Source organism: Hyperolius riggenbachi, chromosome 5 (assembly GCF_040937935.1).
Source record: "Hyperolius riggenbachi isolate aHypRig1 chromosome 5, aHypRig1.pri, whole genome shotgun sequence".
In the NCBI taxonomy this organism is placed as follows: domain Eukaryota; kingdom Metazoa; phylum Chordata; class Amphibia; order Anura; family Hyperoliidae; genus Hyperolius; species Hyperolius riggenbachi.
Window position 1 is genome coordinate 33,313,164 of NC_090650.1, and position 19,507 is coordinate 33,332,670.

General features: G+C 45.7%; 1 protein-coding gene and 1 long non-coding RNA gene across 2 annotated transcripts in view; one reads left to right on the forward strand and one right to left on the reverse strand.

Moving 5' to 3' along the window:
• The window catches only part of LOC137518114 (pituitary tumor-transforming gene 1 protein-interacting protein-like), an 89,894-nt gene that overhangs the window by 51,510 nt on the left and 18,877 nt on the right, over window positions 1-19,507 (forward strand). Inside the window, exon 6 of the mRNA XM_068235470.1 lies at window positions 10,918-10,964. Coding sequence (XP_068091571.1) covers window positions 10,918-10,964 — 47 coding nt within the window. The remainder of the gene's footprint in view (window positions 1-10,917; window positions 10,965-19,507) is intronic.
• LOC137518115 (uncharacterized) overlaps window positions 1-19,507 on the reverse strand; it is a 215,036-nt gene that overhangs the window by 26,482 nt on the left and 169,047 nt on the right. The window contains exon 3 of the long non-coding RNA XR_011020738.1: window positions 2,726-2,801. This is a non-coding gene — a long non-coding RNA (uncharacterized lncRNA). The remainder of the gene's footprint in view (window positions 1-2,725; window positions 2,802-19,507) is intronic.

The window sequence follows — 19,507 nt, forward strand, 5'->3', positions numbered from 1 at the left end:
CACAGCATCAGGGAAAAAAAGCCCGGGCTTTTTTTCTTTGATGTGGCGGAGCTTAGATAAAAATGCAACTAAAAACAATGCTTTGGTAAGAAAAACAAAGTTCTGATGCTGTGAAACTGTTAAGAAACACCAAGCCTTTTCAGTGCTGCTGAGTAGATTTTTAGTCCAGAGGTTCACTTTAACCACTTAAGCCTAAGTGGACGAAATTTCTCGTCCAGTTATGCTGCGCGCACTCCCGCGGGTCGCGCGCTCCCGTGTGCCCCCCGTGCGTGCTCCCGCTACCGGCCGTTAGCCCAGCAATCAATGAAAGGGATTAAAATTCCCTTTCACTGATCGTACCCCCCCTCAAAAAGTTCCCCTGCTTCACACTTCTTCCGGGGAGCGAGCTCGATCGCTCCCAGGACTTTTTGACTGTGGCCATCTTGTGGCCAAATAGTAAAACTACACCCACATACATTTTACATTACACATATACACTTTTACATTAAAAATTACCTGTTTACCTCCCACACCAAAAATTACCCACATACAATTTTTAAAAAAAACAAAACATAAATAGTTACCTAAGGGTCTGAACTTTATAAATATGCATGTCAAATGAGTATATTAATATATTTTAAAAAAATTATGGGCTTGTAAATAGTGATGGACACAAATTGAAAAATTGCACCTTTACTTCCAAATAAAATATTGGCGCCATACATTGTGATAGGGACATAATTTAAATGGTGTAATAAGCAGGACAAATTGGCAAATAAAGTACATGGGTTTTAATTACGGTAGCATGTATGAATTTCAAACTATAATGGGCAAAAGCTGAGAAATAATGATTTTTTTCCATTTCTTTCTTAATATTCCTGTTAAAATTGATTTAGAATAAATTAATTTTCAGCAAAATGTATGACCCACAGAAAACCTAATTGGTGGCGGAAAAAACAAGGTATAGATCCATTCGTTGTGATGAGTAGTGATAAAGTTATTGGCAAATGAATGGGAGGTGAAAGTTGCTCAGATGCAAAAAAATTTCAACCCTGTGTGGGCTGAAGTGGTTAATGCAGGAGGGTACATCTACATTTGGGGGGATGTGGACTGGGGGGGTTCTATTGCGTTCATAGTTCATGTATATCGCATGTGGTTACTGTCGCGCACCCCATCGAGCATGTCGGCCCAAGATTTTACCAGCATATCCGATCAATACTTGTGACCAATTTTGGCCCGGAATTGGTCACATTGACAGTCGGGCATGCTTTTAGCACATCAATTTTCATCCGATTCGATAATTATTGAATTGGATGGTCAATTGGCCGCCAAATCTTTAAGCACCATCTACACCATACAGTTTTTTTGTCCAATTCGATTCATTGATTCAATTCAATCCGACAGGTCCGATCGGGATTTGATTCGATTCAATTTGAATTGTAAAACAATGGCAAATTGAATCGAATCAAATCACGATCGGACATGTCGGATTGCATTGAATCAAATCAATGAATCTAATCGAATCGGACGAAAAATTGTATGGTGTAGATGGGGCTTTAGAGCTGCAAGGTGAGAGTATTACCTGCTACACCACTGTGCCGTGCTTGACATTGCAGATGGGCTGCCACTCCTGCATACAGTCAAGCAGCCCTCACTGATTTTGCATTATTCATAAACACAAGCTTATCTCTGGCAATATTTACATAACAGTAATAGGCAAGGATCATCTCCCTACACCCAGATGCTATCAGCACTTCAACAGACATATGCTAATGAGCGTAGAGGTTCCGTTTAACCCTGAAGAAGCTGTGCGGATAGATTCAAAGCACCTGTACCACGCATACTGGTGGTGGTATGCAGGACTGGGGAGTCAGAGCAATTGTGGGTACCTGGAGTGAAAGTTGGTGCTTTCATAAACTGAGAAGTTGGGGTCGGATGATTTTTGTACCGACTTCACAGCCCTGGTGGTATGCCCACATCTTACAGCGGATCCAAGATGAAAAACTAACTATAACAAGTAACTTGTCTATATAGCTTATCTAAAGTTTACATAGTTTACACAGCAAATCTAGCTGCAAACCTCTTCAACAGTAGATGATTATTTCTTCCTGTGATACAATGAGAGCAGCCATGTTCTGCTTGTGATCATTACACACAGGCAAGCTGCTCTGCATCTCTACACCTCAGCCTGTGAAAACTTCACTCGTCTCTCCTCCCCTCTGCCTCTGAAATCTCTGGATAGTAACATCCTCCTCCTGCCCAGACTGAGCTCCCATAAGCCCTTGCCACTAAGGCTGAGAGTGCCAAGGCGCTGGAGGAGCTGTGGACGAGGCTTGTTTAGTTTATAGGGAATTAGGGTTTTAAAGCCATAAAAAAGTATTTGGCTTGAGAACTGCCCTATAAACTATATGTAAGGAACACAATTATGCAATGAGTAAAAGTTTATCTCGGATCCACTTTTAAAGGACACCTGAACTGAGAGGGATATGATTTTGAATACAGAGAGTATCACCAGTATGTACAGAACAAGTGACTGGACCTGAACTCAGAACTTCCTCTCTGCTCTAAAAGATAAGCAACAGCATAATAATCTTTAAAGAAAAACATGTCTTACTCTGTACGGTGCTGCGGAAGATGACGCGTTCTACAGTAAACACTGAATAATAATTAAATAAAAAATTCTAAATCACTACACAAGTGCAAGTGGCACTGGCAAATCTTAGGTTAATGTGACATTTAGACTTACATGTGTTGGTTACAGGTGACTCCATAAACAGGCCTTCTGCACCACAACAAAGAGAGAGTCCATTATACTCCTGCTGCTAAAACAAATATGAGATTTCACTGATATGCAAGAATAAAAAAACACTAATATTTTGAGATAATACCTTCCTGAATGTCAATGAGAAAGGGCAGAGCCTTATGACGAACTAGTGAGTTTCAAGGACTACTGAAGTATGAGGTATATACAGTAGGGGCTGCCATATTTGTTTCCTTACAAACCAGTTGCCTGTCCTCCTGCTGATCTCTTTGGCTGCAGTAAAGTCTAAATCACACACTTGAAACAAGAGTGCAGCTAATCCATTCAGACTTCAGTTAGAAACGCCTGATCTGCTGCATGCTTGTTCAGGGTCTGTGGCTAAAAGTAGTAGAGGCAAAGGGTCAGCAGGCAAGACAATTGGTATTGTTTACAAGGAAATAAATATGACAGCCTCCATCCCTCTCTCTCAGTTCAGGTGTGCTATCAGTCTTCTTAATTTCCTGTTTAATTCCCACTGTGAAGATTATTCATTCACATCCAGGTCTGATTTTAGACTTTTTGCTGTCTGAGGTAAACTTGTTAAGGTGACTCCTCCCCCCCATTTTGAAATGATCGCACAGCACCTGACCATTTGCACCGCATGTTATAGCTGTTGTGCAACCAAAAAAACAACACTCTCAGTATAGGTAGGTAGGTGGCCAGGTATAGGTGCCCCCATTATGGGAAGCCAGGTATAGGTCCCCCCTCCTTCTGAGTCAGTGGCCACCTCCTCCAGGACAGTCCCAGGTCCCCACACTACTACTAGACCTCAGATCAGCAGCAACCCGCAGTGCTGCAGTAAAGAGAGGAGAGCTGTTCCCCTGGTAACGACGCATATACAGGAAGCATTTCCTGTATGTGCGCCTCTCTTCACTGCAGTAATGTGGGTCACCGCTAATCTGAGGTGTAGTAGTAGCGGGGGACCTGGGACTTTCCTGTAGGAGGTGGGCGCCGACTCAGAAGATAAATGAGCACTGACCCGGGGGAGGGAGGGGGGCGAGCAGGACGCAGCCTGACGCATGATGCCAGCTGATGAACATCATTCGGGTTGCCTCTTGGGAGGAACGCCCCTGTCCACTTCCATCAAAATGTTTCACGGATTTTGCCTCTGTGGGCATATATTATTATTTTTTTATATATATGGTGAAGTAATTCAAAGCAGGGGGCTTGTGGAGGAACCCATCTATTTGCTATTGCCTTGCTAGCACAGAAAAGTGTGTCTGACATCAACCTGTTTTTGTGGCTTGTCACAGGCAGGTGCCAAGTAATATCAAGCAGATGTGTTTTTAGGGTTTACAGTTGTAACTGACAGCTGGTGATATATAACTGACAGCAACTGGTATATTTCAGTTCTGACAAGATCTTGTCAGAACTGGAACGATCGCTGTAAGAAGAAAATGGTGAGGAACTGATGGTGAGGTAAGTATGCAATATTTATTTGCAGCTACGTCATGTGTTTATTTTAAATAATTTTACTCAGTTCAGGTTCCCTTTAACAAGCGCAGAGTTTCTCTCTGCTGACGTGTAGAGACATAGCAGCGAGCAGCTGCCGGGTACAGTCATACATCAGCATACGGCTTGTCAGGCGCGCCGGCCGCGGTTAATGTTTGTTTACAGAAACACAGAAGATGGATGTTTGCAGGCCGCACCTGCCTCAGCGTGATTCGGGGGCCATTATCAGGATGGACAGCCCAGCTTTATGCTGTTAAAAATGAACAGCTTCCGAGTATTACTTACCGTGTGTAATGATCGCTGCCGCACACGGCTCCTCGCTGGAACAGATGGCCGCTGCCGCCGCGCTGCTCCTGTACCCGCCGCCTTTTTTTTCGCCGCTCCAGCGCTGTTATAAAGAGAAGGCTTTTCATGCCTGATGGCGTTAGTGTCGGGGAGCGGATCTGTGTGCCCCGGGCGGCGGATCAGAGGCACACGCGGGGCTCACAACTGTCACTGCCACTTCCTGATAACACCAGAGGAAAAAGGAGCTCGTCCTTTTCTAGGCCTAGTTCACATTATAAATCGCAAGGGCTTAGCGCTTTTGTGAGCGCTTTTCAAAGCGATTTTCCCTTTGCTTTCTGAGACATTTGCGATTTATCCAATCGCTTTTGTTAGAGCTTTTGTTTGGCGATTAGTGCTTTTTTTTAATTTTATTTGAACACAATCAGGAAGTGAACTCTTTGAATCTATTTAATCTTATTTTTTACAAAAGCGCTCCCAAAATCGCTTTTTCAAGTGCTTAGAGATTTTCCTAAGCCTTGCATCGATGCGCAAATGCTCTAGAAATGGTGCAGGAGCCGCGTTTGCGCTCAGAAAGAAAGCTCATTGCTCATGTGAGAACACTCACATACAGCAACATTGCACAAGCGCTTTTAAAGTGATTTTAAATATCGCCTGGTCTTTTAAAAAAAAAAAAGTGAAAACGCTCCTAGTGTGAACACGCCCTTAAAGTGGAGCCTTGTTACACTCAGAAACTCTTTACAGCCTAGTTCAGGGGTGTCAAACTCAAATGCAAAGTGGGCTGAAATTGTACATTGGGACCTAGTCGCAGGCCAACCTCAATGTCTACTGGCCACCTTCCTCCCCCATAAAGTTCCCTGGTGTCTATTGGCCCCCCTCCAACTCCTATACAGTTCCCTGGATTCTAGTAGTCTTTCTTCCCCCTATACAGCTCCCTGGTGTCTAGAGGCCCTCACCCTCCTCTCCTCTATACTCTTCCCTGGTGGTCTTGAGTGGACCAAACATAATGCTAAGTGGGGAAACCACTTGAGGGCCAAATCTAATGGCCCTGAGGGCCAGACTTGGCCCACGGGCCGGAGTTTGACATGTTTGGCCTAGTTGAACGCTGTTTAGATCTCTAGATACTATCTGGCAGAGATTAAAGCCTTTTACACACACTAGATAAAAGGTGTTTAAGGGATAACTGTAACAAGAAGGATATGGAGGCTGCCATATTTATTTACTTTAAAGCAATAGCAGTTGCCTGGCAGCCCTGCTGATCCTCTGCCTCTAATACTTTCAGCCATAGCACCTGAACAAGCATGCAGCATATCAGGTGTTTCTGACATTGTCAGATCTGACATGATTAGCTGCATGCTTGTTTTTGGTGTTATTCAGACACTACTGACCTAGGGAGGGAGGGCCACTAGACGCCAGGGAGACCTATATGGTGGAGGGAGGACCACTACTGTAGAAACCAGGGAAACCTATACGGGGGACGAGGGAAGAACCACTAAACTCCAGGGAATCCTATATGGGGAAGGGGAGGACCATTAGACACCACGGAAACCTATATGCGGGAGAGTGGGGGGGCCACTAGACCTCAGAGAAATCTATGTTGGGAAGGGGAGCATTAGACACCAGGGAAACAGATATGGGGAGGGAGCGGGGAACCTCTAGACTCCAGGAAAACCTGTATGGGAGTGGGATGGGAAAACCACTAGACACCAGGGAAACCCATATGGGGGAGGGAGAGAGAACCAGTGGACACAAGGGAAACCTATATGAGGGTGGGAGGAGGAAGCTCTAGAAGGAAACCTGTATGAGGGGGGGGGGGGGACCACTGGGTACCAGGGAAACATTTGTGGGGGAGGAAGAGGGGTCCACTAGACCCCAGGCTAAAATATGGGGGAGGGAGGAAGGGACCACTAGACACCAGGGAAAAGTTGCTCAGTAAAGCACAACATTGTTAAACAGTGGCAGTGATGGAAGAAGGCTCACAGAACCCTCATAGCTTCCTCCGCAGCTTGTTTTTTACGGCTCAGTCCATTAGTTCTGCATATAGATCAAAAATTCATTAGAAGCCTCGGTTATGGGCTCGCATCATACGTTTCGAAAACACGTTGTCACTTTTTGCTAATTCATTGAACCTGACTTTTTTCTTTTTTTCTGTGCTGTTTATTTATCGATGAAATCACAGCCAGTTTTGCGGGTTTTTCTGTTTTTGTTTTCCTCGGCAGAACGGCGTGAAAGATGATCCAGCTACCTCGTCTGACAATATTGTAAATTGTGGGCTAAATTATGACAGGCTTTAAACAAACAGAGATGTTTACACCTCGGCAGCGCAGCTCTTTCTGCTAACTAATGTCTCCATATTTCACCGAATGTACCCAGAAGCAGCCTCAGCCGGGCTGGCCGGGACCACATTAGAGGCACGGAAGCCTATCGCTCAAATTAGGATGTCAGGGAGAGGAGGAGAGAAGTGCACTTAATACTTGTTGTGCTAACCTATTTAAAATGTATAAAGCCTCGTTCCAAGCACAAATGTTTTAGGGCCGGTAAACGATGGCTGCGACTCTTAAACGCTGCCCATTCAGATGAATGGACAGCCGTCGGTACTATCACTTACCGCCGTTTGCGCAACTGCCGCTGACGGCTTCGTGTTTGTACACAACTGTGTACCTGGTTCCATCACACACCCGTCGCCATAAGCATCCTGCGCAGGCTCGATTCTCAAAGGACTGAATCGCACAGGATGGTTACGACGGGCCCGTAATCGAGCCGGGTGCGTGGACGGGCTGTGCATGCGCAGTTGCGCACGACTTTGGCCAAAGTTTCACACCTAATGGAGCTGTCAGCGGGACCACATGGGGGACACAGATGGACCTTGTGGGCTACGGGGGGCTGGAGGAAGCCCCAGGTAAGTGCAGATCTTTATTTTAGTCCTCTGCTCTCGGTCCCGTTTAAAGTGGTATGAAACACAGCATTCCTTCTTTGCACTAAAAGATTATTTACAGCATAAAATCTACTACCACAAAATAAATTGTAGCAGTACAGCATTCGAACAGTTAAACTCAGCACTTTGTTCTTCAGTGGAAAGCTCCTGGCTTCAGTGGGCAGCTTCTGGCTGCATCCGAAGAAGTGATAACGTTATCTTTTATTTACATTCATTTGTCAGATACATTTAGTAAACATTAGCAAACTGCCAAAACTGAGCTGTACTGAGAAGTGATCAGAGATAGATTTTAATATATAAATACAGCCGCTATGCAGTAAAATGCAATGGCAACTTTCAGAGCAGATAAACTGTACTTTGAGAATTTGTAAACTGCAGTCATGGTGCAATGCGATGATTGCATCCTATCGTAAGTGGAAATAGGCCCTTACTGTGGATAAAACCCACGCATTTTATTTGCCCATTTTTCCCATTTATTACTACATTTAAAATATGTCTCTAGTACAATGTATGGCGACAATATTTTATTTGGAAATAAAGGTGTATTTTTGTTTTTTGTTTTGTGTCGGTCACTAATTGCAAGCCCATATTTGCAAAAAATAACAGTAATATACCCTCATGACATACATATTAAAAAGTTGAGTCCCTTGAGTGGTTATTTGTGTATTTTTTTTTTTTTTTTAAATGTCACTTTTTAATTTTTTTTTTTTTTTTTTTTTTTATAAAAGTGTTTTATTTTGTTAACTATGGGAGGAGAGGTAAGGAATTAATTTTAATAGGCGTTTTTTTCTTTTTTTATTGAATGAATGTGTTAGGGTGTAACTTACTATTTGGCCATAGATGTGTCCAGCCCCTCCCCTCCCCGTTTATTCTGCCTGTGTAAACAGTGTATGTGTTACTTTCGCTCTGCTCAATGACCACTGGCAACTTATCAATGCTTGTGATCATTGATTACAGGCACTTAGAACGATGAATGGGAACTGTGTTCTCATTCACTGATCTGTATACTAATGGGCAGTGACGTGCACGGGAGCTCGCGCAGCGGCTGTTGCAGCGAGATATGTATATCTACGCCCCTGGGGCTAAGATAAAGTCTCCAGGGGCATACATTAAGATAGAAGAATTAAAGGGAAGGTCCGTGCACAATAAAATAAAAAAATCCACTTACAAGGGGCTTCTTCCAGCCCTCTGCATCCATTCTGTGCGCTCGCCGCAGCTCCAGTGGCTCCCGGTCCCCTCCGGTGGAGATGCCGACCTCGCCAAGTCGGCTTCCGTATCGGTTTCTCCTGCGCTCCAGCGTGCAACTCACTGGTCACGCTGACGTCATCTGGTCTGTACTGCGCAGGCGCAGAACTACTGTGCCTGCGTAGTACAGTCCGCATTATGTCAGTACAGCTCTGACAGCTGCTCGCGCAGGCGCAGTGGACATCCTGCACCGGAGGGGACCTCGTGCCACCGGCAGTGAGTGGAGCTGCAGCCGAGGGCACAGGACGGCTGGCAGGGGCTGGAGGAAGCCCCAGGTAAGTGGATTTTTTAATTTTCAATGAGTCCTTTGAGTGGTTAAAAAATGTAGTTTTCTCTAATATGTTACAAAAAGTACTTGCAGTCATTTGAAAACCATTTTTTCCCCCTTCGCTTCTTTTAATTAACACTGTCTATGGGTGACGATTAATATAATTGTGTATGCAAAGCGGGGAAAAGTTAATAATTCATGCAATCATTTTTCGCAAACACGTTAATTACAGTACGTGTTACTCCATCAGCGTGGAAGTCTCGGCAATAATTGGGTGTAAGATGACACTCCGCCATTGTAACGCTCTCCCCTTACATCCCTCTCAATGACTCCCGCTACAATGATATCAGATTGGTATTTCAGGGAGCCCAGAAATTAATCCTTGCGCACAGCTTGCAAATGAATGGGACGAGTGGAAAATGAGGTGACTTATTAGGAGCTCGCGGAACGCGCTGCTCTCATAAAGCGCTTCTATTCAGCGCTGATAGACAGAAAATTGCACTTTGGGCAGAATCACCTACTTGTCACATTGTGATTTGCAAATTCCTTTGTCCAGAGAGTTTTCTGCACAAGAGGGCAACGCTGGCGAGATTGAACCTTTTATTCGCTGAATATATTGCTACGTCTTGCTTCTTGACCGTGAAAGTTAAAGAAATACAATTATTTAGTCCCCACTTTTTTCCTTTTTTAAACTGCTAGAGATCTCCAGCTAAGTTCCTTTCTGAATTGTATTTTTTGCGGTTTGACCTCTGTCTCTCATGTCTCTTTTGCCATTCCCATTGGGGAAGGGGGGGGGGGGAGGACGTTTGGTTTAACCACTTGATGACCATAGGCTTACACCCCCTAGTGGCTATTTTTTACAATTCAAGCCACTGCAGCTTTAAGGTTTAGCTGTAGGGCCGTACACCTCAGGACACAATTGATTTCACATCCCCCCTTCCTTTTCTGCCCACCAACAGGGCTTTCTGCTGGTGGGCTCTGATCGCTGCTGCAGGCAGTGTTTTTTTTTTTTCTTTTATTTAATTAATTTATTACAGTTTTTTTTATAAAAATTTGTATTTTTTCATTAATTTCGCTCTCATACCTCCCCAGGGGACAGCCGGATGATACGGCTGTCCCCAGTGCAGCACTGCTGTAGATCGCAGCGCTGTACAAAGTAAATAGACAGCGGTTTTGCTGTCTAACAGTCTAATGGTGGCGATTGCTGCTGGTAGATGCGCCCACAGGTCTATACGCCAATTGGCGTTAGGCGGTCCTGGGGCTGCCGCTGCATTCACGCCAATGCGTGAATGCAGTCGTTAAGCAGTTAAACACATGTGCGTCGCAATAGACTTGCATGACTTCCGGTCTGCCGCAGGTCACCGCAGGAGCCACACGGTAACGTAGGTATGCGCTGGCGTTAGATAGGGTACTTGATGTGAATGTGAATTCCCCCATGGACTTTCATTGCCCTAGTGGTAGGCTGCAGTAAAATGCCGCACCACACCAGTGTTAAAGGGCCCATAGCTTACCCTGTGGTGAAAACCGGTAACGCAACGCAATGAGAACGCACTTGTGTAAAAGGGGCCTGAAGAGTAAAGGAGATACTTGGAGTCGGGCTGGGTTTGCCCTTACTGATAGCAGTCACTCAATCAGAGCAGACGTGGGAAAATTACTAACAGGACATCCTGCTTTGTGCAGATAATTGCTTACACAGAAAGAGGAAAGACCTGGACTGTTTGTATTGAAACAGACTCCAGGCTAAAAAAATATGTGCTGTTCGTGCTCACAGCCGGTGGTAGAAATTGATAGCAGACTACAAACTGAAATGGAAAGTTACTTTTTAATTACTTTAATTTTTTTTTTTTACAAAAAAGTCATTACTGATCATCATGGTTGATTTCATTTTAAGCCATCTTTTAATGTCGTTCTATAAATTTTTTTTTTTTTTAATGATGCATTATAATTCTTTTACAGGAAGAATGAGCGGACCATAAAACATAATGAGATTAGGAAAAAATATGGTAAGATTATTTAATTTTTTAAAAGTATTGTACGACTTATTTTCTTTCATGCATGCGACCGTATGTCACTATGTATCTTAAGATATGCATGTACTCTGTATCTCCAGATATGCATGTACTCTGTATCTCCAGATATGCATGTACTCTGTATCTCAAGATATGCATGTACTCTGTATCTCCAGATATGCATGTACTCTGTATCTCAAGATATGCATGTACTCTGTATCTCCAGATATGCATGTACTCTGTATCTCAAGATATGCATGTACTCTGTATCTCCAGATATGCATGTACTCTGTATCTCAAGATATGCATGTACTCTGTATCTCCAGATATGCATGTACTCTGTATCTCAAGATATGCATGTACTCTGTATCTCAAGATATGCATGTACTCTGTATCTCAAGATATGCATGTACTCTGTATCTCAAGATATGCATGTACTCTGTATCTCAAGATATGCATGTACTCTGTATCTCAAGATATGCATGTACTCTGTATCTCAAGATATGCATGTACTCTGTATCTCAAGATATGCATGTACTCTGTATCTCAAGATATGCATGTACTCTGTATCTCAAGATATGCATGTACTCTGTATCTCAAGATATGCATGTACTCTGTATCTCCAGATATGCATGTACTCTGTATCTCAAGATATGCATGTACTCTGTATCTCAAGATATGCATGTACTCTGTATCTCAAGATATGCATGTACTCTGTATCTCAAGATATGCATGTACTCTGTATCTCGAGATATGCATGTACTCTGTATCTCGAGATATGCATGTACTCTGTATCTCGAGATATGCATGTACTCTGTATCTCGAGATATGCATGTACTCTGTATCTCGAAAAAAGGCTGCACAGTAGCCAGTTGTAAAGGTGTGTACACACCAGTGCTGTGGAGTTGAGGAGTTGTAGTCCGAAAACATTTTGTGGAGTTTGAGTCTGAGTCGGTGGTTTCATAAACTGAAACTGCCCTGCCTGTATGTGACCATGGCCTCGATTCATCATTGTCTTTGCAATAACTTTTTCCAGTTCGTTAAATTACCGAATTCAAAGTTTATCGATTTCTAGTTGTATTCACTGGCGTACCAATAGGGGACTTTTGGGGGCAGGAGGGGTCGCAGCATAAGAGGAGAGTGCGGCAGATCGGTGGGGAGGGGGGAAGTTCCTCCCCCCTCCCTCCCTCACCTCGGGCTCTCCTCTCAGCGCTCCCGCTCCTGAAATCATTGGTGGCAGCGGGCAGGCAGCAGCAGCGGTGGCAGCAGGATGATACATTACCTCCTTCTCGCTGGAGGACTTCCGTTCGAAGAGCTTCTTGCAACTTCCTGTGTAAACAGAAAGTTGCTCTTAGAGAACGGAAGTCCTCCAGCGAGAAGGAGGTAATGTATCATCCTGCCGCCACCGCTGCTGCCTGCCTGCTGCCACCAATGATTTCAGGAGGGGGAGCGCTGAGAGGAGAGCCTGAGGTGAGGGAGGGGGGGAATTTCCCCCCTCCCCACCGATCTGCCACACTCTCCTCTTCTGCTGCGACCCCTCCTGCCCCCAAAAGTCCCTGAGCGGGCCCTGTGGAAGGGGGAGGGGGGGGGGCGGAATTTTTTTTTTTTTTTTTTTTGCAGGGGGGCCCGGGGATTTCTAGGTACGCCCCTGGTTGTATTCATCAAGGTTTTTCCATATTCGGTGTGACTTCGATAAAATATCGATAACAATTTGGTAACCATTCGGTAACGTGTCGATATTTCCATTTTACAGCGGTAATTTAACACAAGGCCATAAGATTCCCGTGGAATTGTGGGTAAAAAAGCAGTCCTTTGAACACCACATAGCAACATTCCGAATAGGGCTCGACACCTGGACCAGGATTCTGGAAGTGGCTTGGGACAATCCCACAATTTCGCCAGCTGCGGCTTGATAGGAGCCTTTTCTGAAAAAATGTAGTGCAGCTAGCAAATTAGTTAACCCTGGCACTGCCTGTGTTCTCTTACAAGATGATTCAAGAGAAATACAGATGTCCTGGTATAGCAAATAAATCCATTCTCTTGCAAATTGATATGGTTCTAGACCTTATTCTTGCCCTTCTGCACCTTTGAATCGCTCTCCGCTGATACATAACCAATTCAAATGGCTCCATCTTCTCTGTCAACAATGATCTGACAGGAATAACGACAGAGCAGTGAAGGAGATAACTAATCCTAAATGTAACGCTAAACCACGCCCACTTTAATTTTCATGAATTGCACTTTCCTCCGTTATATCGCATCATTACCGAATGATTACCGAATGCTCGCTAACAGCTGTAGATACCTTTGATGAATCCTGAAATCAGCTTATCGAGTTCGGTATTTTTCCGAGCTGTCGGTAATTGATTTGATAAGTCTTGATGAATCGAGCCCCATGCCTCTTAGAGACGTGAAATGGCCATTGTTTGGTCCGCCTTGTGCCTCAGCACCCACCTCCGCTCCCACGTCCATTACATGTAAGAAGGAAAGTATTATTGTTATTTAGTATTTATATAGCACGGACATCTTGCGCAGCGCTGTACAAAGTTAATAGTCTTGTCACTAACTGCCCCTCAGAGGGGCTCACAATCTAATCCTACCATAGTCATACAGTATGTCCATTGTAGTCTAGAGCACATTTTAGGGGGAATTTTCTGTATGTTTTTATGTTCACTTAAAACTGAATTATTGCAAGTTTACTTGTGTTTTAAAGAAAATCTGTAACAAAAAAACCTCCCCTGGGGGGTACTCACCTCGGGTGGGGGAAGCCTCCAGATCCTATTGAGGCTTCCCTCGTCCTCCTCGTTCCCACGGCGGCGGAGAAAATCCTCCCGGAGCAGCGGCAATGTAAATATTTACCTTTTGGCTCCAGCGCAGGCGCAGTATCCGCTCTTCCCACGGAGATAGGCGAAAATAGCCGATCTCCGTCGGGCCGCTCTACTGCGCAGGCGCAAGTCTCCTGTACCTGCGCAGTAGAGCGGACCTGACGGAGATCGGCTATTTTCGCCTATCTCCGTGGGAAGAGCCGCAACAGCGCCCCCGCTGGAGCCAGAAAAGGTAAATATTGCACAGGCTGTCGGATTTGTCGCCTGTGCGTTCCGGGGGCTGCAGCGAGACCACCGTGGGACACAGGAGGACGGGGGAAGCCTCAATAGGGTCCAGAGGCTTCCCCCTACTGAGGTGAGTACCCCCCAGGGGAACTTTTTTCAGTACAGGTTTTCTTTAAGAAGGCAAATTACACTAAGCATTGCTTTTATTAGTAGGAGGGCTTTATGGTCTCTTTTAGCCCCCTATACTTTCCTAGTGGTTTGGGTCACCCCGAGCTGCTTGGTTACTCTGTAGGAGGAAACCGGAGTTCCCCGAGGAAACACTCCGACATGTTTACACGTATGGAGCCTGTGTTGAGAATGTGAGACCTATGCAAGTGGCACAATAAAGCGTCACTTGGCAGTGATTGGTGCCCATTTCTTGTGAACCAAAATCTCATTGTCCTTCTGCCCCACCATGAAGGAGAACAGAAGTTCAGGTGTAATTAGGAGAACCGTGTCTGCATGTTGGGTTGATGTGGCTCTGTCTGTATAATTTATAAGCTTGCTATACTCCAGCAGTTCTGGATGTAAGCCTGGCTTCAGGGGCAGAAAGAGATTTGCATATTCAGTAGTGATGCATTGTGGGAAGCCACAGTTGCTCACTTAAACCTGAATTATCTCAAATACCTTCTGTTCCAAGAAGGCAAATTACACTGAACATTGCATTTAGTAGGAGGACTTTTTAGGCTCTTTTAGTCCCCTATACTTTCCTAGTGCTTCTGGGACACCATGAGCTGGTTGGGTGTTCTGAGGGACATAGTGATTCATCCCAGTGCACTGTCTGTGGGGAGGATGTTTTGCTTCAGAGATGATTATCTCCTAAGAGTGATGACCTGTCCTCCTGACTCTGGAACATGAAAGGACAAAATATGACATCTGCTAAGTAATCACAACTAACCAGTGATGTTTATCAGGTTACAAACTGTTGGCCTCAGCAGATTCCGGTTCCTCTTTCCAGCATTTATTCATGCACTCTATCCTGACAGAGTGCCCTGCTTTCATTGTATGGTGGGTATGTACAGATAAGCCAGAACAAAAATCCAACTTCCTATTATTGTGTCAGCCCCTCTTGCGACACCTCATGAGCTCTGAACCATCGAGCCACGGGCTCCAGAAAACCTTTAGAAGGTGTCAGGTGGTATCTGGTGCCACGAAGACCAGGGACAGATTTCTGTAAAGGACACCAAGGCTCGAGCCTTGGGCGGCAAATGGCCAAGGCGGAGCTAGACATGGAAAAGGGATTGCTGCATATGGAAGAAGAGGCTGCAAGTGGAAAACAGAGGTCACTATTAAGGAGAAACACGAGGAAATACCCTATTTCCCTAAGACTAAGACATTCCCTGAAAGTAAGCTCTGGCAGGACTTTGGAGTATGCTCGTAATATAAGCCCTACCCCTAATATAAGCCCTAGCTGCAGTAAGGTGAAAAAGTATGGCAATGTGTTTCTATTGGAGCTGTTGGGTCTCACGGGCAGGACCAAGGCTCCATCATTGGGCCAATCAATGCACTCGCTGCTACTCGGCAAGTGCAGTGATCAACCCAATAACCGAGCCATGGTCCAATGAGCCATGGTCCTATGCATACCAGTAAAAACACAAGTTGCCGTACTTCTTTCCCATAGGCTGAAGATCGGGGACGCAGCAGCAGAGAGCTGGGGGTAAGAAGAGGATTAGGGGGACATCGCAGGATACAGGGTGCAGCGCGGCATGGAACTAGGGGTAAGAGGATGAAGCAGGGGGACATTGGAGAACACAGGGGACACTAGGAAGACAGGGTTACATGGGACACAGGAGTTTAGGGTACAGAGGGGGACACCAGGAGGACACTAGAAGTACAAGGGGACACAGGAGCACCCAAAAGGTGGATCCAGCCGAGGAAGAGGCGGCACAGTGGAGAAGTCAGGAGGACACACAGCACAGGAACTTGTGTGTTCATAGAAATATAAGACATCCCCTGAAAATAAGCCTTAGCACAACGTTTGGAGCAAAAATAAATATAAGGCACTGTCTTATTTTTAGGGAAACACGGTAGAGAGCTACTGCCCAAACAGTATAGAAATAAAGGAGGCTGCTGTACATGGAGGTTAGACATGGACGAGGGGGCTGCACAAAGGAATTGGATGGGGTGCTCCACATGGAAGAAGGATTGGGGGACGCACAGTTTTCAGATTGCCTGATCCATCATTAGGTGAGTATACACCTTTATGCACATTGGCAGGTGCTATAGTAATGAGATAAGGGATATTATTATTCACCTTACCTGTCAGCGGTTGGTTTGTGTGTAGGTTTTCTCTATTGGGGTCATGAACTCGGCACATTTTTCCAACACGCTGCCTACATCTGCTCCCTGTCACCCACCATGGGTAAACAGAGCATATTTACCACAATTAATGAGGCTAAAACCAAAGTCCTGTTGAAGACTGTGTGTGACCTGTGCACAGGGTTTCCACGCTGCTATGGAGGGGTCCTCTCTCCCGCCGGGGGGGAAGGGGGGGGTGGCGAGAGACAGAAAACACACATTCACGGATTAACCATCTCTGAGGGAGCTTCCAGTGAAATCTAAAAACACAACATAGATTCCAGTGTTTATGAAGCAAAAGCCGAGAAGGGAATGTAGCAACAATGTAAACACAGAGAGGCTGATTCACATTTATCTCATGAATTATCTCTCCTTATCTACGAGGGACGATCAGGAAAGTACCGGCTGTTTTCATCGAATCAACAATGGAAACTAAAATTACATTTATTTTATTCCATGCCTGGTACACCCCATGCTGTCTCCCGTTAGATAGATGGGTCGAATTGATTATTTCCAGCAGGTCCGATCTGGTGCTCCCAATAAGGCCCCCCCCCCCCCAAAAAAAATTGGAATGATTTTCACCGCGCGTTACAGCTGTGGTGAGCCCCCCAAAAAACACCTTCAGTAATGGTAGGATTCCAAGGTGTAGGCGCCCCCAGTATTGGTAGCGGTACAGTTGCCTCCAGTATAGGTTGGCCAGGAACGCTCTTCACTTCCTGTTTCTGGCTGGTGCTCCCCCCAGACTTCTGCCGCCTGAGGAAGTCGTCTCACTTGGCATCATGGGGCGGACCGGCCCTGGATTTGTATAGAAGTGATTGGATAAACAATCGGAAATCGGATCGGACCTAGGAGGAAAGAATCTATTTATCCCGTTTATCTGACGGGAAATTGCATGGTGTGTACCGGGCATTAGACTCACTGTATCTTCTGAATATTTATGCGCAAAATCCACTCCTTTATTTAAAGTACACCTGGGGGGTTGTAACTATTTGGGAGCAGCCCCTGCAATTGCAGGGGCCCCAGAGCTGTAAGGGGCCCAGCTACTAACCTTCCCTTCCTCCGATATAGTGGACCATACTTCAGATCAGGTGTTTTGTGGCTGCACTTGTTACGCTTGTGAAGAACATGATGGCCACACTCGTTTTATGTTCAAACAAATGCATTTACAGGATACAGGCATCCAGGCACCACTGCTATCCCTACAGCTAAGTTAAAAGCCGGTGTCTTAGTTACGAAAGAATGCATTCTCTTCCTTAGTCACCTACACTGCGCAGAGGTACCCAGGTATTTGTAGGGGTCCTAACTCTGGCCCTATAACAGGCATAGTACAGACCTGCAAACATTCATTGCATGAAACCTATCTAACAGATTAGGAGTACACATCCTGACATCCTCTCCTGGGACAGATAGTGCATCAGACTAAACTCTCAAGGGAGCTAACTAAATATTCATGTACCCCGTGCACACACCAACAGGAGAGGACATCAGGATATGTGCTCCTAATCTTTTAGATAGGTTTTATGCAATGAATGTGTTTGCATGTCTGCACTATGCATGTTACAGGGCCAGAGTTAGGACACCTATGTTTACCTGGGTACTTCTGCGCAGTGTAGGTGACTAAGCATAAGGATGCATTCTTTTGTAACTAAGCCCCCGGCTTTTAACTTAGCTGTAGGGACAGCAGTGGTACCTGGATGATTGATTCCTGTGAATGCATTTGATTAAACATTTGCATGCAAGTTTGCAAAGGGTTAACTGTTTTTTGCCTTTCTGGCCACACCCCCTTTAGCAACTCCTTAATAACTTATTTAACCCCTCTGGCGTTACAATAAAATCGTCAGGGGGGCGGCGCAGCACTTTTAATTTTTTTTTTTTTTTTTTTTTTAAATCATGTAGCTAGCCTAGCGCTAGCTACATGATAGCTGCTGTGCAGCGGCATCCCCCCTCCCCTTGCGATCGCCTCCAGCGATCAGAGCAAACAGGAAATCCCGTTCAGAACGGTATTTCCTGTTTAGCTTCCCCCGTCGCCATGCCGATGATCGGGATGGCGTCATCCATGTCATGGCGTCGGAAGGAGTCCCGATCCACCCCTTAGCGCTGCCTGGCGGTGATTGGCCAGGCTGCGCAAGGGGTCTGGGGGGGGCGGCACAGCGGGTAGCGGCTAATCGGTGCGGAGCGGCGGCGAATCGGTTTGTACACCCAGCTGCAAAGTGCTAGCTGCGTGTAACAAAAAAAAAAAAAAAATGCAAATCAGCCCACCAGGGCCTGAAAAATCCTCCGCGGCGACTTAACCCGAGCTCAGCTCGGGCTTACCGCCAGGGAGGTTAAATACCGTGAAGTATCACCAGCACACCACAAGTTTATAGCATACCTTTTATTGTGCCAGTCTCCACAATAGTCCAACAATTGTTTCGAGGGCCGCGCAGGGTCCCCTTTTATCAAGGCATGTGGTTACACTGCACGTAACAAAACACTTACTATGGCCTCAATTCACGGAACATTATCAAACGTTTATCAAACACTTTATCAAACATTTGATAATTTACCTCATGGGTAAAATCTACTTTTAACCACCCTGGCGTTCTGATAAAATCGCCAGGGTGGCTGCGGGAGGGTTTTTTTTAAATAAAAAAAAAACTATTCCATGCAGCCAACTGAAAGTTGGCTGCATGAAAGCCCACTAGAGGGCGCTCCGAAGGCGTTCTTCCGATCGCCTCCGGCAGCCAGAATTAACACGGAAGGCCGCAATAAGCGGCCTTCCGTGTTTCGCTTACCTCGTCGCCATGGCGACGAGCGGAGTGACGTCATGGACGTCAGCCGACGTCTTGACGTCAGCCGCCTCCGATCCAGCCCTTAGCGCTGGCCGGAACTGTTTGTTCCGGCTATGCTGGGCTCGGGCGGCTGGGGGGACCCTCTTTCGCCGCTGCACGCGGCGGATCGCTGCGCTGCAGTGGCGATCAGGCAGCACACGCGGCTGGCAAAGTGCCGGCTGCGTGTGCTGCTTTTTATTTCATTAAAATCGGCCCAGCAGGGCCTGAGCGGCAGCCTCTGGCGGTGTTGGACGAGCTGAGCTCGTCCAGACCGCTCAGGTGGTTAAAGTCAATAAGGTGTTATATATTTATCGAATGTTTTACCGATAAAACGTTCAAC